We start from the raw sequence: 19,902 nt of genomic DNA, 5'->3' as shown, positions 1-19,902 counted from the left end.
TGTAAGCAAAAGCCTACAAAAAAAATCTAGGTTTGGCTATTTCACTTTTAAAGGGATTAAAAATACATATTACTTTAAGTGTGTGCAGGATTTCTAAACCAAAGGAGCCACATGTGAAATATGCAACAAAAATGACATTTGGATAAAATAAAATTAAAAAAAAAAGTCTATGGACAATGAAAGAAAACATTCATGTACAAATAATCCTGAAGTTAATTTCTGTACAGATTATTGTTCTGGACATTGTAGACTGAGGTATAATTTTGACTAAGCAAAATACCACTATTTTCAATTTTCTTTATAATATCTTTTTTCCCTAAAGAAAAAGAAATAAAACCAGTACTGTATGGATCTATTATTGTTTTGAGAGAGTGAAAACAGCTATATAAAAGATGGTGATTCATATGAAATTAAAATATTTTAATTTTCTTCTAAATTATAATTCTCATGCAACTTCATTACAATGTTTGAACTTGATATGTAAAATTTATAGTTCATTTCTCATTCTAAATGTAGCTTTAAGAATAGTTTTGATAATTCCACTTGCTGTGCCTCAGCAGAACTGAAAAGAAGCTCAGCAAAAGTTTTTTGCAATGAAATTCATGAAAAAAAACAAGACTCAATGACTCAAGAATAGTGGTATAATCTGGCATCACTGTTAATAGAACACAAATTATGTGATAATGTTCATTACAACAATATAACTCATGATTTTGCTGAAATGAAGGCAAGAAAAATAAACTTTATGGAATAAACATGTAATAATTTATAAATGGTTTTTATTTTGCTACTTATCCAAACATCACTAATCCATCAACATTACATCCAGACATGTGCAATAATAATGAAATTTAGTTGTCTTTGATATTTTGCCAACTCTAGCCATATAAAATCAGAGCTTGACATATTGTTTTTGTTATTATGAAGGGATATTGTCAGTGTAAAATACCCATTTTATATAACTGTTTGCTAGCTTCATTTGTAACTTTTACATATTTAGTCATATGGTCTGTGGCCTCTATTTATTCTCCTGATTGAGACCCAACACATGTTAGGGGCAGACCTTGTTTCTCTTGATCATCAGGAGAGTTCTGCAACATAGGAACTGTCAAGCCCATTTTACAGATGAAGAAATTGAAACTCAGTGAGATGATGTTTCCAAGGCCATAATTAACAGCTGAACCAAGACGCAGCCCCGAGTCTGTGGGCTTGCAAAGCCATGCATGCCTCACTGCAGCTGGCCTAGTGGAACTAGGGATTGCTACAAACATTTTATGAAAATGTTAAGTGTTATCAAAGTTGTCAGAAAGAAGAGATCACTGGACTCAGTGATCAAGGAAGGGCCTGGAAGAATAGCTAAGGGACTTCTAAATGATGGTCTATTAGATGTCATACAGGAGGCTTCTGACTAAAACAATTAAAATACTAGAAGTCTGCATCATATACTGGATAAATGTGTCAGCAAGATAGCACAAAAGCAAGGAAGTCACAAAGCCTCCAAACATAGGAAAGCCAGAAACCCTGTGAAGTAAGTTGCTTTCATCATCAGAGTTTCTGCTGGCAGACTTTGTAAATAAGAGATGAAACCCAAGGCCCATCAAAGGCAGAGAATCTAACAGGAGACCAATTAGAAGACCTAGCCTCACCAATAAGGCTAGGATTCTAAAGATAAGTGAATGTGGAAAAAATCCCACCAGGTAGAAGCAGACAATGAGGAAAGTTGTCTCTCTGAAAAAAATCTCTCCCAAGAATTCAGAATCAACAGCTCATTTTCATATAGGTTTATGATCCAAATCTACACTGTCTATGTGGTCCAAGAAATCTCAAGTGGAAAAATAAAGTGGTTACAAATAGAGGTCAAAGTTTTGTAGCGTCCTTATGTAAGTAACAAAAACAAATGCATATCCTCTCTGAAGGATTTCTACTTCAATACAAGCATGCATACACCTGGAAACAAAACATCATGAATAAGAAACAGCAAAAACAGTACATGGCAGAAAGCGAGCTCAAAGAACAGATACTGAAATATAAAATAAGTTGCACAATATGTTTAAAGAAAAAGCTTAAAAATATTAACAAGAGACACAGATTTGAAAAGAACCTAATATAACTTTGAGAAATTAAAATAATTGAAATAAAAAGTAATTGAAAGGATAAATAGCAAACTAGACCTAGCTAAAGAGAAAATTAGTCAACTGAAAGAAAATCCCCCCAAAAGTATCCAGAATGCAGTCCAGGGAGATTAAGAGATAGAAAACATAAAAATCAAGTAAGAGACACGGAGAACATTTCTCCAGAAGGAGAAAACACAATGGTCTTCACGTGATATTTGAAGTGATAACTGATAAGCTTCCAGAATTGTTGAAAGTCACCAGTTCTCAGATCCAAAAAGTTAAGTTGGATATTGTAGAGGCAGTTGGTGCTCACTAAATATTCCATGTGCTTTCCTGAATTTCTCAGACGTTCTTGCAGTTAGGTTGGGGCCATGTGTCTCTTTCTGGTTAATGTTCCTCCTAGGTCAGGGGAGTTAAAAGCAGTATGCCTTTTTGTAGTAGATATCACAATGCACTTAGGAGGGAAATCTTCCCTCCTTCAGAACTAAGCCACTCATCCCTCTATGGGAATTGCTTTTTGGTCACAGGCTACTACCTTGACCACGTTATACTCTCTGCCCAGGGGCAGCACACATCCACTGATGATGGATACAAACTCCTGGCCTTCTTTTCTCATTCAGGACAACTCTGATGGGCTAGTCCCATTCCAGAGCACTCTGTGTGATTGGTTGAGGCCTCTGATGCAACTTCTCCTTCTACCCAATCCTGCTTCCCTCATTTCCTTACAGGTGTTGTTCCTGAGAATTCACCCTGATAAACTTCCTGCAAACAAATCTTTGGTTCAGACTCTGTTTCTGGGGAACCCAATCTAAGACATGGCTCTTTCTTCCCCTTCTGTGGCAAACCAGGAGGCCATATATTTCCCTTGGTGCAGCTACAAGATGGTAGATCTTCCATTTGCCTGGGTGCCTCACAGTTTCCCACTGAGCATCTAGCTATGTAATGTGAGTGTGAAATAAACCGTTTCTATGTTAAGTCATTGAGCTATCTGGAGGAATTTTAAAGCCTAACGTTTTTTGCCTAGTACAATTATTCATGTTAAAATAGCTGGAATAGCCACTAAACTAATAACTATAGGTCACATTTCTATATATTAAATATAGGTCATAATTATAAAATAAATGGAGGGTAAAATAAAATATTAAAAGAAAAATAGAAAACAAGAATGTAAAACTCAATCCAATGAAAGCAAGAAAGGACAGCACAACTAAACAGAGAAAACAGGACAAATGGAAAGCATATAAGATGATCAAAATAAATGCAAACATATCAATAATCATTATAAATATAAACAGTTGAAACTGTCCAGTTAAATAACAAATATTGTTAAACTAGATAAAATCCAACTGTGTGCCATTTACATGAGACACAGTTAAAATATAAAGACAGGGAGGGATTAAAAGTCAAAGAAAGGAAATAAACAAACCAGATAAATAAGAAAAACAGCAAAGCTGGAGTGCCTATATGACTAATAGACATAGTCTAAGACAAAAAGAATTCCTAAATATAAATAGAATCACTACAATGTCACAATAAGTTTACTTCACCGGGAAGATATAACAATTATAAACTTGAATATACCTAAAAAAAAATACGCTCTAATACGCAAAGCAAAAATTTATTTATTTATAAGGAGTAATTCACAAATCTGCCATCATGGTGGGAGATTTTTACATCTCAATTATGGTAGATTAAGCAGAACAAAATTAGTAATAATATAAAAATATTTGTTTTTATGGGACATATATGGAATACTGCCACCAATAATTGGAGATTATACATCATTTTCAGGTACACTCAGAAGATTTATCAAAATTGATCATGAGCTACGTCACAAAGCTAGTCTGAACGAATTTCAAGGATTGAAATAATACAGAGGACATTCTCAGATCACAGTCAATTAACTTAAGTCAATAACATAAAATAGTACAGTGGTTCCTCAAACACTTAAAAATAGAAATACCAAATGATCCAGCAATTCCACTTGTGGATATATACCCAAAAGAATTGAAAGAAGGGTCTCAAAGATATATTTGCACACCATGTTCATAGCAGCATTAGTCACTATAGCTAAAACACAGAGGCAACCCAGTGTCCATCGATAGAGGAACAGATAAGCAAAATGTGGTCTATACATATAATGGAATATCATTCAGCCTCAAAAAGGAAGTAAATTCTGACATATGCTACAACATGAATGAAACTTGAGGACATTATGCTAAGTGAAATAAATAAGCCAATCACAAAAGGACAAATACTGTTTGATTCCACTTATATGAGGTACTAGAGCAATCAAAAATCATAAACACAGAAGTATCATGGTGGTTGTCAGAGACTGAGGAGAAGGGGAAATGGGGAGTTATTGTTTAATGGAGAGTTTCAGTTTTTCAAAACAAAAAGAATTATAGAGATGAATGGTGGTGATGGTTGCAGAACAATGTGAATATATTTAATACCACTGAACTGTGTACTTAAAAATGATTTAGATGGTAAATTTTACATTAAGTATGTTTTACCACAATTAAAAAAAAAAAGTTAAGCATAGAGTTACCACATGACCCAACAATTCCGCTCCTAGGTGTGTACCTAAGTGAACTGAAAATATGTCCACATAAAAACTTGTACACATATGTATATAGAAGCATCATTCATAATATCCAAAAAATTGAATCAACTCATGTGTCCATCAACTGATGAATGAATAAACAAACTATGATATATCTATACAACGCAATATTATTCAACCATAAAAAATGCAGCAGTAATACATGCTATAGAATAGATGAACCTTGAAAACATTTTGCTAAGCAAAAGAAGGCATTCACAAAGGCCACCTATTGTATGATCTGGTTAGTATAAAATATCCCAAATAGGCAAATATATAGAGACAGAAAGTAAATTAGTGGTTGCTATAGGCCTGGGAGCACAGGGAGTGGGAAATGTCTGCCAATTGGTACCGTTTCTTTCTAAGATTGTAAAAATGTTCTAAAACTGATTGTGGGGATAGTTTCGTGCAATGTACTTTGTGTATGTAAACATATTAAAACCTACTGAACTGTATACTTCTAAAGGGTGGATTTTATGGTATGTGAATTATATCTCAACAAAGCTGTTATAAAAAAATTTTCCACAAAGAAAATTCAGCTGTAGGATTGAGTGATTCCCTGCACAATTTCACATGTGCCATTCATGTAGACGAAAGGGTAAATGGTGCTCCGTGAGAGTGGGCAATGTGGTGGCCCTGCTCAGACATTTTACAGGTAAATTCTACCAAACGTTCAGTACCAAATATACTTCTAATTGTATACAAATTTTTCCGTAGAATAAATAGGCAACACTCTCCAACTCATTTGTGGTTGGCATAATCTTAATCCCAAATCCAGGCAAGGGCAGTATAAGAAGGAAAAATTAGAGGCCAACTCATTAAATAGATTTAAGGACCTAAACAAATATTAGCTAATGGATTCCAGGAATAGATTAAAAAGATATTACATCATGACCAAGTTGTACTAAAATGTAAGGTTGGTATAACATTTGTAATCCATCAATGTAATTCACCACATTAATAATTTAAATGAATCCTGTACGACCACCTCAAAGATATATTGATAGAAAAAAAAAGTTCTGTACAATTCATTCCTAATTAAAGCAAAAAAAAAAAAAAAATCCTAGGAAACTAGGGATAGAGAGAATATCCTTAACCTGATAAAGATTATTTACAAATACACACACACACACACACACACACACACACATTTTCTCTCTGTCTCTCTGTCTCTGCCTCTCTCTGCTCACACCCATACACACAGGGAGAGCTAATATTATACTAAATGATGATATGTTGCAAGTATTCCTTTTGATTAAAATCTAGAACAATACCAGTATCACCACTGCTATTGCATGTTAATAAGCTTCCAGTTGATTCTGATGGTGGGGATCTAAGCACCCGCTTTGAGAAATCCTGGGCTGGAGAAACCATTTTCCTGTTGAGATGGCTCCTGGTTCCCTAGCACCCAAACCCACCTACTCAACACCACTCCCAGCCATTTATCAGGTTATGCTTCTTTTCCTTCATAATAATCCCACTATTCTATTTCATTTTTCTTGAATCTTCACAATAGCCCTGTGAGACTGGTCTACCAGATATCATATACATTTTACAGGTAAGGAAACTGAGGCTTAGAGAGTTACGAGTGTTGTCTGAATTCCCCCAGTAAGTGGCACAGCTGCAGTGCACAGCGGGGAAATGCACCTCGGGGATCCTCCTGCCAGTACCCCTGAACTAAGGTGGCCAGGACAATGTCATACGTTTACCTGTGGGCCAAGGCTGTGGTTAATAAAAGATTCTCAGTTTGACACAAAATGCCTTTGTTTCCTGGCAAAGTGTCATGCCATGTTCCACACGAACTTGTTGTCTAGACGTCTCTTTTGTTGCTAAACTGGGTCTGTGTAGGAATCAACACCTAGATATTTATTCCATTCCTCGAGTTGTTTGTTCAAATTTTGAATAACTCGCTAACATTCCCAGCCAGGCCTATTTTTAGGCCCAAAGGAGACTAGAAATTACGAGGCATATACCCAAGTCCCACCTTCTAAGGGAAGGGAGAAACTACCCTTTCCTGTGAGTAATCTATCAGCTAGGAATGTGCCAGAACCGTAACCCTGACAATGCCAGGAGGAAGTGCTCCCCCGCCTCCTGCCCCATTGGGTGAGACTCAGACAGGGTGGGGAAGTGGCCCAGGCCACACAGCTGGTTGATATAAAAGGGAGAGGCAGCTGTACAGGGCAGCCTGCAGAAGCTCTAACCAACAGCTGAAGGGGCTCAGGGAAGGGAGAGGACACCTGCAGCATGATAAAGAAGGAAGCTGGAGAGGGAACGGGGTGGAGGGTGGGTGGGAAAGCCTTCTGCAAAGAGAGATCGAGAAGTGAATGTCCAAGCTGGCAGGGAGACTAAAGAGATCACCCATGGTGTGGCTAGAGAAGAGGATCTATGGATGAGAAATGGTGGAGGAGGAGGTAGAAGTCAGGCCTGCAAATACCAGGCTAGAGAGTTCCCAGGCCCAGGAGTCCATGAAACAGAAGGGCTAAGGCCCACTCAACAACCCTCCTCATGGCCTGGACCTCCACCTGGCCTGGGCCTCCCGAAAGTGATGGGGACAACTGCAAAGCAAGACCTGAGGTGACTTCACTTCTGGCCAGCTTTCAAGCACCCATGGGAGGGTCCTAAAAAAATTCTACCCAGTTAGGTGCTGCTGGCTTCATCTCCTCAGCTTGAGTCTGTATTCTTGGTAATGTCTTTGCTTCAGGATAAAATACAGATGTCACAGGGAAGGGCTACATAAACGGTTTTGGGAGCACTTCCGTTTCCAGGTTCGGTGTCGGTGGGGGAAAAGGAGGCTCTTATCCCCAGGAGTCTGGGGGGGACTCCTTGAAGAGAGTAAGCCTGCACAGAGCAGACTGGTTGAAGACAGAGCAGTCACGCTGTTGCAGAGGCCACACCCTTGTCATGGCTGGATGTCAACCACTGGAGTGAAAGCACATACCTGTGGCATCTGGTCTATGCTGAACAGCCTGGGGAGCTTCACGCTCAGCATCTTGAAGGTGAGTTGGGAAGGCCAGTGGGTGGCAGCTGCTCCCCGACACCAGGCCCCACTCAAAGTTCTGACATGGTCTGGGGTACCTGTGGCCAGTTGGTGCCCGGGCTGCTTCCCTGAAAGAGGACGGCATGAAGAAATCCAGTCAGTCTCAGCCAAACTCCAGCTGAATCAAGACTGTCAGATTGTTTATGGAACATACACTTACTTGTGATGGCAAAATAACAGCCAAATTATCAGACTGCTGAGTCACTCCAAAAGTGCTGGAGGGAGGTAATTAAATCAGAATATGCACAATCATAAAGTTGTAGAGCTGGAAAGAGCCATAGAAGTCACCCAGGTCCCTCCTGTTGCACCTGAGGGTCAGAGGGCTAGAGTAACTTCCCCAAGGTTGCACAGCTAGCGGGGAGCTGGGGCTGCTCACTGTCCCTGGCTCCATATGCTGGGTCTGGGCAGATGGTGTGATTCCAAATCTGCATCCTGGCGGGCAGAAGAGCACTGAGAGCCATGCTTCAGATCACCCAAAGAGAAGCAGCTCTTCCAGAAGGCTGACCGGAGTGTGGCTGCCCTGAGACACACAAAAGAACCAGACCAGGCAAATCCATCGCGCTTGTTGGAGACAGAACAACTCGCAGTAACAAGGTTGTTTAAATGCAGGCTCAAGACTGCTTAACAGTTGTGATTAATGTGTACTAGAGAAAACAGGCCCAAGAAACAGAAAAATACATGCTAGGTTTAGCGAAGAAAGAGCAGAGCTTGGAAAGTACCATAGTTGACGCCTCTTTTACACCCATTATCGCCAGGCCAAAATCTGCTGCCTCTTAGAGCACCCACAGAGGGTTCTGTCCCTGCCTCTGAGGCTCGAAGCCCCTGCCTGTACCTCTCCTGTAGCATCAGTCACAATTACCTGTGGGCAAAGGCAGCTGCCTAGGCTTCATTCCCTGATCATTGTGGGGGACCCTCTGGGATGCTTGGAAACTCAGGGTGTGTGCTGGGCTCATCCTGGGCCTTCATCAAATACTTATTTAATCCTGTTTATTAAAGCAATAATGTTCCTCCTCGGAACTTAAAGTATGTTTTGGTTTTGTGGTTTGTTTATATTATACTTTTGCTTCTTATTACAGTTCTTCACGTTCTATATGTTATTACTTGGAATGATGTAGAAAAATCCGATGTATTTATGTGTTATTGTCATAAATTTGCTTCTTTCTTTTCTTTCTTAAAAAACACTGAGGTAAGCATTATTCACAACATCAAAAGGTGGAAACAACCCACGTGTCCATCAGCCGATGAATGAATACACAAGAGAACAAATAAAATGTGGTCCACACATACAATGGAATATTATTCAGTCTTCAGAAGGAATGACAGCATAGCTGAAACTTGAAAACGTTATACTCAGGGAAATGAGCCAGCCACAAAAGGACAAATGTTGTATGATGCCATTTATAAGAGGTATCTAGAACAGGCAAATTCACTGAAAGTAGAATAAAGGCGGGGTGGAGGGAAGAATGGGGAGTTGTTTGATGGGTACAGAGTTTCTGTTTGGGATGATGGAAAGTTCTGGAAATGGGAAGTAGTGATGATTGTACAACATTGTGAATATGTCAATGAATTGTACACTTAACATGGGAAAAATGGTAAATTTGATGTTGTGCCTATTTTACCACAATTTAAAAGATAGGTATACTTCTAAATTACAGAATAATAAGGAGAAAAATTTAAAGCACATGTACATTTTACACAGGTTAACAAATAAAAGTTAATACTTTGCAAACAAACAACACTGATGTGAGTGGGCCATGGCACACCTTGGTTTTCCAGGTCTAAATTACCAAGCTGGAAGCACCACGAAATCACCCAGTGCAGGACACAGGGTGAAGGTGCTGGAAGAATCACAAGCACAGCAGGAAAACCTCAAACGGTAACGGGATCACGGCTAGGTCTTTACAGACATGCCCACTTTGGTCCTCTGGTTCTCCCTGGAGTCGACTCAGTGTCGTGGGCAGAATAAAAAGAAAGAAACAGTCCCTACTCTCAGAGCACCTACCATCCAGGTAGGCTGACCAGACTAAACATCAAAAGTGAGGAGTAATAAAAGTAATATGTGATCCATTCCTTCATTCAGTCACTGTTCACTGCATTTTTATCATGTGGTGAGTAGGGGTGAGGGCTAATGTATAGTTGCTTATTCTTGATGGGCTGCTGCAGCTTGAAGGAAAAAGCGAGAATTCAATGGATATCAAAACTGTAGAGGTTTGAGACACACAGAATAGAGGGAAGTGGACATCTTCCATACCATTCTATTCCTTCCTTGCACAGGAAAAAATGATTAATAAGACAATTACTGTCCCCAAGAAATGTATGTATAAAGAAAGAGATGAGACAGATGTGCATCAACTAACTAGCACAAGTCACCCTGAGAAGAAGGCAGACTCTCATCCACTTTGCACCAAGCCTGTGTGGGTCACCCTGCCACTTGCCTTATCTCATTTACCCATAGCACGCTATCTCAGGAAGCTGGCAGAGCAGTCAAGAACCTGGGTGTTGGATTCAAGACATGTGGATTCAAGGAACTTAACTCCCCAGGCCTCAGTTTCTCCATCTGTAAAATGGGAATAACAGTAGTACTTTCTTCATAGGGTTGTTATGATTAAAGACAGAGAACCCACATAAATAGCCTGCCATAAAGTAAGTGTCCAACAAACATTTGTTATTATTATTTTCAGATAGAAAATTAATTTTATCTTTTACAGGCAGGAAAACTGAGGTATCAAAAGGTTAGGAGGCTTGTCCAAGATTACACCGCTAATAGGTGGTAGAGCTAGGATTTTATTTCTGGTTTCATAAGTTTCCCTTTAAAAGAGAATTGACTTTGATTAAAAGGAATTAAGACCTAGCATACAGCAGTAGGACTTATTTCTCTTTGCTACTGAAAGAAGATGGGAAATACAGAGTATTTACAATGATATTTATATTCTAGATGCTAAACAATGACGCTCTTTGCCAATTAATCAAGTTGAAACAAACTTAGGTAAGACCAAGTTAGGTAACAAACTTAGGTTTTGACCTTGCTGTTTCAAAAATGGGAGATTTCTTATGTCATGTTTTCCCCGCTATTCAAAGAAATAAGGACACTCACATTAATACATTGTTACTTTGCATCTAAAATGCAAAGCTTTTATCTTTGTCAAAACTGTGAAACACCCATGGATGATCATGGGAAGTCATAAGCATGGCTGATGATATATGTGCGGTGCCTACTGTTAATCATTTCAGATAGATATTCACCCCTCAGTATGTGCGGGAGATTTGGTACAGCACAGACCCCAAAATCGGGGGAGGCTTAAGTCCCTCAGATAAAGTGACCTGGTATTTGCATATAAACTATGCACATCCTCTCCTATACTTTAAACCATCTCTGGATTACTTACAACATTTAATACAATGTAAATAGTTGTTATACTGTATTGTTTAGGGAATAATGACAAGAAAGAAATGTCTGTACACGCTCAGTACAGATGCAAACATTGGACTGTGTACTATGAACTAGGCCTAACTATACACTAGTAGGAATTAGCAACAATGTAACTCCCCCCCCCCCCCGAATATTTTCGATTATGCAGAACCCAACAACATGGAGGACCAACTGTAATTGAACATAAAATGAACTCACCGAAAGTAAAATTAAAACCACAATAAGATAGCACCTCACACTTGTCAGATGGCTATCATCAATAAATCAACTGACAATAACTATTGGCCAGAATCGGGAGAAAAGGGAACCCTCGTGCACTGTTGGTGAGATTGCAAATTGGTGTACCCATTATGGAAAACAGTATGGTGGCTCCTCAAAAAATTAAAAATAGAACTACCTTATGACCCAACAATTCCACTTGTGGGTATTTATCCAAAGAAATCCAAAACACTAATTCAAAAAGATATATGTATCCGTATGTTCCTGCAGCTCTATTTACAATAGCCAAGATAAGGAAGCAACCTAAATGTCGATCAATAGACAACTGGATAAAGAAGATGTCATACCTATATACAATGGAATATTACTCGGCCATAAAAAATGAAATCTTACCATTTGCGATAACGTGGATGGACCTATAGTGTTTTATGTTAAACGAAATAAATCAGACTGAGAAAAACAAATATCATATGATCTCACTTATATGTGAAATCTAAAGAACAAAATAAATGAACAAACAAAACAGAAACAGACTCATAGATACAGAGAACAAACTTATATTTGCCAGAGGGGAAGTGGGTTAGGGAGCTGGATGGAAAAAGTGAAGAGATTATGAAATACAAATTGGTAGTTAAAAAATAGTCACAGGATGTAAAGTACAGCATAGAGAATATATTCAATATGTTGCAACAACTATGTATAGTGCCAGGTGGGTACTAGACTAACCAGGGGATCACTTTGTAAGTTATATAAATGTCTAACCACTATGTTGTACACCTGAAACTAATATAAAATAATATTCAATGTCAATTGTAATTGAAACATAAAAAAAATGACAAATGAACTCACTGGTCTTTTTAACCTCTTTCCATCACAAGCCAAGCTCTTAATTTCACCAAGACCATAAAAACCAGAGTGTAATTTCCAGTATTTCAAACAGCAGTTTGGTTTGTTGTCTCTTTTTGCAGAGATCTAGAGATAAGATCGAATAAAACGAAAACGCTTTTGTGTGTCCTGAAATCAAAACACAATGTGAACCTTTGCTAATATTTCAATAGTATATTGGTGCTCCATAAAAGGTTTCATTTAAAAGAGGGTTCCACAGCTTAAACATATGTATTAAAATAGCTAAAAAGGGGAAATGGGCTGTAATACATTCTCAAGGACCTGCTGAGTCCTCCTGAAATAGTCCTTAAAAAAAAAGGCAAATCATAACAACAAAACCACCATCAGGAGGTTTCAGGCTAGTCCTTTCAGGTCTAAAACCATGAATGAAGAAGAGGTGCATTTTGCACCTGACTACCTCACTCCTGGAGGGCCCTTCCAGTAAACTTTAGCCTACACACTGTGTATCCTAGGCCTTGAAGGACGCAACCAGCAAACCTTATACCCTCCTAATATGTTTCCATATAAGGTGGCTGAATATAAGCTCATGGGCTACTTTCCCAACAAGAGGGGCCAAAAAACGTGTAACTTCTAGGAATGCAAATGAACTAGCACACAGTCTTTTTATAACATTAATCTATTCATTTAGTTAGACATATTTAGAATCCCTTGCCATATCCAACACATTAATTTTAAACCATTGTTTTCCCACTCATATTTCATAGAAATAAGTGTATTTGAAAGCATTATATGCATCTTCAGCAACAGTATCTTTCTTCATAACTACAGCCACTTTTTGGAGTCACCTAACACAGTTTAAGTAAAAAATATTTTCAATTTAATCTAAGTTATTTGAAAGCTGCATTTTTTGAAGCTGTGTTCAATGCTGTTGCTAAAAAATGTATCCCAAGTCCTAAGTATTCATTTGCTATTATTTTACTATACTGTTTGCAATTTGCTTTCAAACATTCCACACAGTGTGATATGAAAATGTTAGTTTTAACCCACGCCCCTGGGGTGGTGGCTAATTAACACTGGAAAGACTGACCATAAACTCACACTCCAGAGGCCACAACTTTGGTTCAGTTGGGGTTATTTTTGATCAACACAAGAGGGTTTGCTAACTAGCACAGTGGATGCTGTTACATTGGAGAAATGAATGGAAGCAGAAATATATGAACTGGTGAGAAGTGGTGCCAGGTGTGCTCCTTTTGCATGAGCAGGGACAGTGACGGGATGTCCAGAGTGGTTGGCCCTCTGAATGAGCCTAGATGAGCCCTTTAGGGAGTATCTGGGGACTGAACCAATGAGAAGTTCAGCTAACGCTCACCACTACAACTGTTGCATCAGTCTCAGGTAAACTTTCAAGAAAGGTGTGCGTAAGAGTCCCTAAAAGGGCAGCTTGCTGGGCCTTCACCTGTCTACAGAACAGATCATCAAACCACCTTTGTGCCTGATTGCTGAAAAATATTTGTACAGCAGAACTCAGCCTGAGCTTCTCACTGTGCTGTGTCAGTTGGTGGTGAAGTTCTGGGGGTTCTCTAGCTCTCACGACCTCTAAATACTGATAGAGCCTAAGACTGTATTTCAATGAACTTCCCTCTCAGCTGGAAGTCACACCACTATTTTGAGAAGCACTAAGACCAAAAAAAGTTGCCAATTATAATCAGGAGACTTTACTGATTGGAAATGAATCCTGATTGCAGAGCTGTTAAAATGTTTTTTGTTTTTTTAAGTACACGTAGGAATTGACGAAATACAGTAATTGTAAATGAGTGATTGGCTTAGATCTCGCCATACTACTCTGCTTCTTGCAGGAATTATCAAAAGCTCCTTTACAACAAAACTAGTACTTGCAACTGGGAGACCAGTACTTGCATTTGCAAAACCATATTTCTAGGAATAAATCTCAATCTGTATTGCATTTTTTGCCCCTCTCTCTTTAAATTGATTTTGTGCTTCAGGTGCCTTCCAAAAGGACCTGATGAGGAGAGTTTCAGCTTCCCGCGTCTTCCCCAAACAGCACATACAGCCCATTGTTCAAAACAAAGGCACAGAGTGACCCTGACTATGAAAAGATCTGGATGGACCCAACTACAATGCCACTTCCTGTTTTCTGAAAAATATGACATTGGGAAACAAACACCTCATGGTCAGGCATATAGAGCAAAGGCAAACAACGCTGTTTGGTAGGGTATCTCTCCATTGCCAGCTTTTGGAATGCTAGAAACATGACATCATGGAGCTCCTGAGGTCACCTAGTCCAAATGACCACTGGGGTCGTGAATGTTACCGACGGCATTTCAGATGAGAGGTCAGACGTTTGCCCCAAAGAAGCAAGCTTAACAGAGGGAGGTGAGGTTCCATGAGAAGCCAGTGGCGAGATGACTGGAGAAGGAACCACCTCATCTCTCTGCCCATACTTGTCGGCCAGTCACAGGGGGCTGCATGCTGACGGGTCCCGATCAGGCCCCGGCTTCCTGAGGGCGGCAGAAGGCTACTGGCTACCGAGCAGCTTCTGGTGAGGCTCGGGGTGTGAGCTGGCAGAGAACAGAGCTGTGCTCCTCTCCCTCCGCTGCAGCTCCTGTCTAGATCTCCTTCACATGAAGCAGAAAACAGCACAGAGCCCAGGTGGTGACTGGGGCTGAGTTTCCATCTCATCACTGTACCAGAAGGTCCCTCCCAGATGATCACCAAGGGATCCACCGTAGAGGGCTGACCTTGTACTTGGTAGGGGAGGTACAGTCTAGGAGCAGCCCCAAGCCACCTTTAGACTCCTGTTTTACCTTAAAATACACGTGACTATTAACATCTGTGCATCAAAGGATACTGTCAAGAGAGTGAAAGGCAGCTCACAGCACGGAAGAAAATATTGCAAATATTTTCTCGACTATATAAAGAACTACAACTCAACAACAAAACCAAACAACCCAATTCAAAATTGGGCAAAGGACTTGAACAGACATTTCTCCAAAGAAAACATACAAATGGCCAATACGCACATGAAAAGGTGCTCAGCATCACTAGTCACTAAAGAAATGCAAGTCACAAGCACAGTGAGATGCCACTTCATACCCACTAGGATGGCTATTAGAGCATTGCTGGTAGGATTGTAAAATGGTGTGACCACTGTGGGAGACAGTATGGTGGTCTCTCAAAAAGTAAAACACAGAATTACCATATGGTCTAACAATTCTACTTCTGGATAGACCCACCAAATTGGGACAAAACTGATACTTGTATCACGATGTTCAGAGTAGCATTACTCACAATAGCCAAAAGGGGTAAACAACCCAAATGCCAATCAGCAGAAGAACGGATAAACAAAACGTGGTCTACACATACAATGGAATATTTTTCACCCTTAAAAAAGAAGTTCTGATACATGTTATACCACGGATGAACCTTGCAAACATTATGCTAAGTTAAATAAACCAGACACAACAGGAAAAATATTGTATGATTCCATTTATAGGAAAATGCAGAGAGACAGAAAGTGGAACCCAGGTTACCTGGGGCTGGAAGGTGTGGGGAATGGGGAGTAATTGTAACAGGTACAGAATTTCTGTTTGAATGATAAGAAAAAGTTTTGGAAATGGATCGTGATGATGGGTGCACAGCATTATGACTGTACCTGATACTACCGAATTGTATGGTTAAAATGGGAAATTTTATGTTACGTGTATTTACTACAATTAGAAAGTATCTTTAAAAAAGTATCTGAGTTTTGTGGGCTGCTCCATAACACACACACACACACACACACACACACACACACACACACACACACAGATTTAGTCCATTCAGACTGCTATAACAAAATATCACAGACTGGGCAGCTTATAAACAACAAACATTTATTTCTCACTATTGGAGGCTGGGAAGTCCAAGATCAGGGTGCCAGCATGGCTGGGTTCTGGGGAGGCCTCTTCCGGGTGGCACACTGCTGACTTCTTGCAGTCCTCACAGGGTGGAGGGGCTAGGGAGTTCTCTCGGGCTGCTTTGATAAGGGCACTTTCCCATTCACGAGGGTTCTACCCTGATGACCTAATCCCCTCCTAAATGCCCCACCTCCTAATCCCATCACATTGAGCATTAGGATTTCCACATATGAATTTGGGGGATGCAAACATTCAGACCATAACATGCATATACACACATACATACAGTACACAGAAATCATGTACAATTTATTGCTGTAAAACCCCTTTTGTGAGAGGCACAGACTAGTTCAACCCACCCTTCTTCTTCTGTAGGTGAGAACCCCAGGTAAGAGATGACTTGTCTGAGGTCACTCAGTGGGGGTCTGGCTTAAGGTCAGGATTAAACGAGGTCTGTAATGAACGGTGGGAACATGTGCACAGATGTGTAACAGGACTTGAAAGACCAGCAGCCCCACCCTGCCAGGGCGGTTCCTAAATCCAACACAGGGAGAGAAGAACCAAAGCCCAGGAGAGTGAGCTGAGGTGGCTACGGTCACTCCGTGACCAGATGACTTGCGTCTGAACTCCAGCCTGGCCGCGCCGCCGGAGTCAAATGCCCACCTCAGCAAAATTACAAACAACTTCCAAATAGCTCACTATTAATTAAAACCGCAATTATTGTGCCTGTTAATGCAGTGTTTTCAAACTACAGGTCACAACCTGTCAGTAGATCATAAAATCGATTTAGTGGGTCATGACTAGCATTTAAAAATAGAACAGTATGGAAAATAATAGAACAAAATATTTGTGTATTGCATAAAGATAAGCATTGCTCTGTGATATTGCTGTTTTTTTATGTATATTTATATATATATATATATATGTTTGTTTGTTATGTTATATAAGAAAATATGTATGTACTGGGATATGACATAAAAGGTATTTCTTACTGAAAGTCAGTTAAAAAGTTTGAAAAGGTGGACTAATGTTACAGATCACCTGTACTGATTTTGGGGAGCTATGGCTTTTTTTTTTCATCAAGAGTCACATACACCATGATGCGTCTATGGAGTTTGGGGGACCAAGGCTTCCATGTATCTAGACAGAAGAGTGGCGGGGCAAGAAGATTCTCCTAATATTCCTTGGTATTGTTGTCACAGCACCCTGACCACCTGAGCTTGGGGCATGTTCTAAGGGTGGGACCCCAGCTCCTCAGGAACCTTCTGATGAAGTGTAACAGGAGGGAGGTACTGGGGTTTGGGACTTAAGGTAACCAAGGTCAGGTCTCCCCTCTGCCATCTCCTAGATATGGCCTCGGCTGGGCTGAGTAATTCTCCCTGACTCATTGCTGTCATCTGTGAAATAAGGATATTAATATCTATCTGGCCAGAGCTGTGGGGAGCTAAGATGAGATAATGGATGTGAACATACTTCTTACTACAAGTTCTAAATAAATACCAGTAGTGTTACTACCCCTATTAGCAGTAGTGCTGCGACTATTATTATGAATAACAACACACTCAGGAATGTGGACCATCAGCTAAAACAACTCCTAGGATGGGGGTTTGTGACCTGAGGCACATGGAAATTTAACCTGAGGTTAATAAAATTATAGGTAAAATGGCGTGCTTGCGTGTAGGGGCGCATGTGTGTACATGAACATAACATGTATGTATATGCACCTGGGGACGGGGACCATAGCTTTCAGTGGAGTTTCAGTGAGCTAGGAAAGTTTAGAACCACCAGCTCCACACAGTGCCTGGTGATCAGAAGTAAAGCCACACCCCAGATAACTTGGAGCCCAGACAAAATCCCCCTTGTAGGCCAGGAGTTGCTAGGCTGAGTGGCGGGAAACATTGGACCCTCTGGGTCGTGTCTACCAGTCTATGAATGAGGGCAGTGTTCCTTTGCAGAAACCTGTTCTTGCCCCTGCAGCCCTACCCTGGAAGCTGGCTCCCCTGCGTGGAAGAGGCGTACCCTCAGCAGGTGTGCTCTAGAGAGAATCAAACCTGCAGGCTGCACTGGCCTTGCCTCTGACACTGGAATGTCCTCACCCACAGAGACCATACCAGCCTCGTCCCACCCCACAGGGGCAATGGAGCATGAAAATAAAGTTGTATGGAAGCCTGTGGGTGGGGGTACAGTCAGATTTGGGGGGACGCAAGGGAGGGTTACAGCTTTACAGAAGAGAGGTGACATTTGTGTGGAGGGTAAGAGAGCAGAAAGAATCTGTCAGTTTGGAGAGGGCACAGCTGGCAGAAGGCACAAAGGCATGTTACGGAAACAATAAGTCACCCCTTTGGGCTCCTGTAGCAGAGTGGAAGGTATTAGATCCTCTGGCTAATTGGGGGCAGAGTTGGGGAGTGTGTGCTTGTGGTGGTAGGAGGCAACCGAGGGCCCAGGGTTGCCACGAGGCGGGGCTGGGAGGCGGGGGTCAGCCCCACCAGGGAGGAGCTTTTATTTTCCTTCTCAAATGTTTTCCCATGCTTGCTTGATCGCCCACTTTCCTACAGGAAGCTGTCGCCCAGACTGGAGGGAAGAGAAAGGTGGCGCATAGGGACATTTTATCAGGGTAGCTCCTTCCCTTTGCCCTGGAGACCTCCACTGGCTCCAAAGCTTTGTCCTCCACTCTGCCCGCTCTAAAACTGTACTTGCTGGGACGCCTGCTCACTCCTCTCTGCAGCCACTGAAACTTGAGATTTGCCCAGGTCTCTGGTCCTTGCCACAGGTTCTCTCCTGGTTGTCAGCTGCACCCAGCAGCCGTGCAGGCATTTACTCAATACACAGTGAATCCTCAAAGCACTCAAGCCCTAGGCACTGGGGAGACCTAGCTTCTAGATTTCTCTGAGCGTCTCTAGGAGCTCACATCTGGTAGAGACATGAGATCAGAAACTGTCCATGCACAGGCACCAGAAACTCCAAGAAGCACAGAGAGGTGAGGAGCACCGAACACCGAGTGCAGTACAGACAACAAAAAGGAGAGGCAGCGTGGGATGAAAGAGTGTGCAAAGCACAGAGTTTGGGCTTCTAAAGTGTTTTAAAAATAATAGGATGATACTGTCACGGTGGCTACATGACCTTGTTATGCTTTTGTCAAAGCCCATCCAATGTGCAACACAAAGGGTGAACCCTAATGCAAACTATGGACACTGGTTAACGATAGTGTATGAGCATTGGCTCATCAATAGTAACACAATGCACCGCACTAATGCAAGATTATTAATAATAAAGGAAACTTTGGGGATGGGGGAAGGGGACATATGGGAGCTCTCTGTACCTGCTGCAAAATTTTTCTATAAACCTAAAACTGCTCTAAAAAATAAAGTCTATTAAGAAAAAAAAATCTAGGCCATCATGAAAAAAATCAAGGGACCTCACATAAAAACCTGGATTCCAGATTTGTCCTGTTTCTCTTGACAAATCTGAAGACCTACAGCCCTGGGCTGAATTCACACATGGAGACAAGTGGCTGCTCCTTGCCTTTGAGCAGCCCCCACACTCCTGCCAGGATCAGCTGGGAGCTCTGCATTTGGGACCCCAGTGGTAAAGGAGAGAGCTGGGGTCTCTGAGCGCCATCTCTCAGGGGCGGGGAAATGATGACACCCATGAAAGAAGGGAGGAAGACCGGGGCAGTTTTCAGACAAGTTGAATTTGATTTGCACAGATTTTGATTTTAAAAATATGTGACC

At 40.9% G+C, this 19,902-nt stretch overlaps 1 protein-coding gene across 4 annotated transcripts in view; it reads right to left on the bottom strand.

Annotated features, from left to right (window-relative positions):
* The window catches only part of PAQR5 (progestin and adipoQ receptor family member 5), a 71,576-nt gene that overhangs the window by 30,062 nt on the left and 21,612 nt on the right, over window positions 1-19,902 (bottom strand). For 3 of the 4 annotated variants that reach the window (XM_088797326.1, XM_019725642.3, XM_019725641.3), the window contains exon 2: window positions 7,658-7,824. In XM_088797326.1, the coding sequence (XP_088653452.1) occupies window positions 7,658-7,708 (51 nt within the window). In that variant the 5' untranslated portion in view covers window positions 7,709-7,824. Of the gene's footprint in view, window positions 1-7,657; window positions 7,825-7,916; window positions 7,939-19,902 lie in introns of those variants that run through there. The other variant, XM_074327502.2, reaches the window with a different exon arrangement.

The sequence above is a fragment of the Rhinolophus sinicus genome, chromosome 3 (genome assembly GCF_057876585.1).
Source record: "Rhinolophus sinicus isolate RSI-liver-muscle chromosome 3, RSI-T2T, whole genome shotgun sequence".
Lineage (NCBI taxonomy): Eukaryota > Metazoa > Chordata > Mammalia > Chiroptera > Rhinolophidae > Rhinolophus > Rhinolophus sinicus.
Note: the sequence above shows the minus strand (reverse complement) of the source record. Positions and strands in the feature narration are given on the sequence as shown.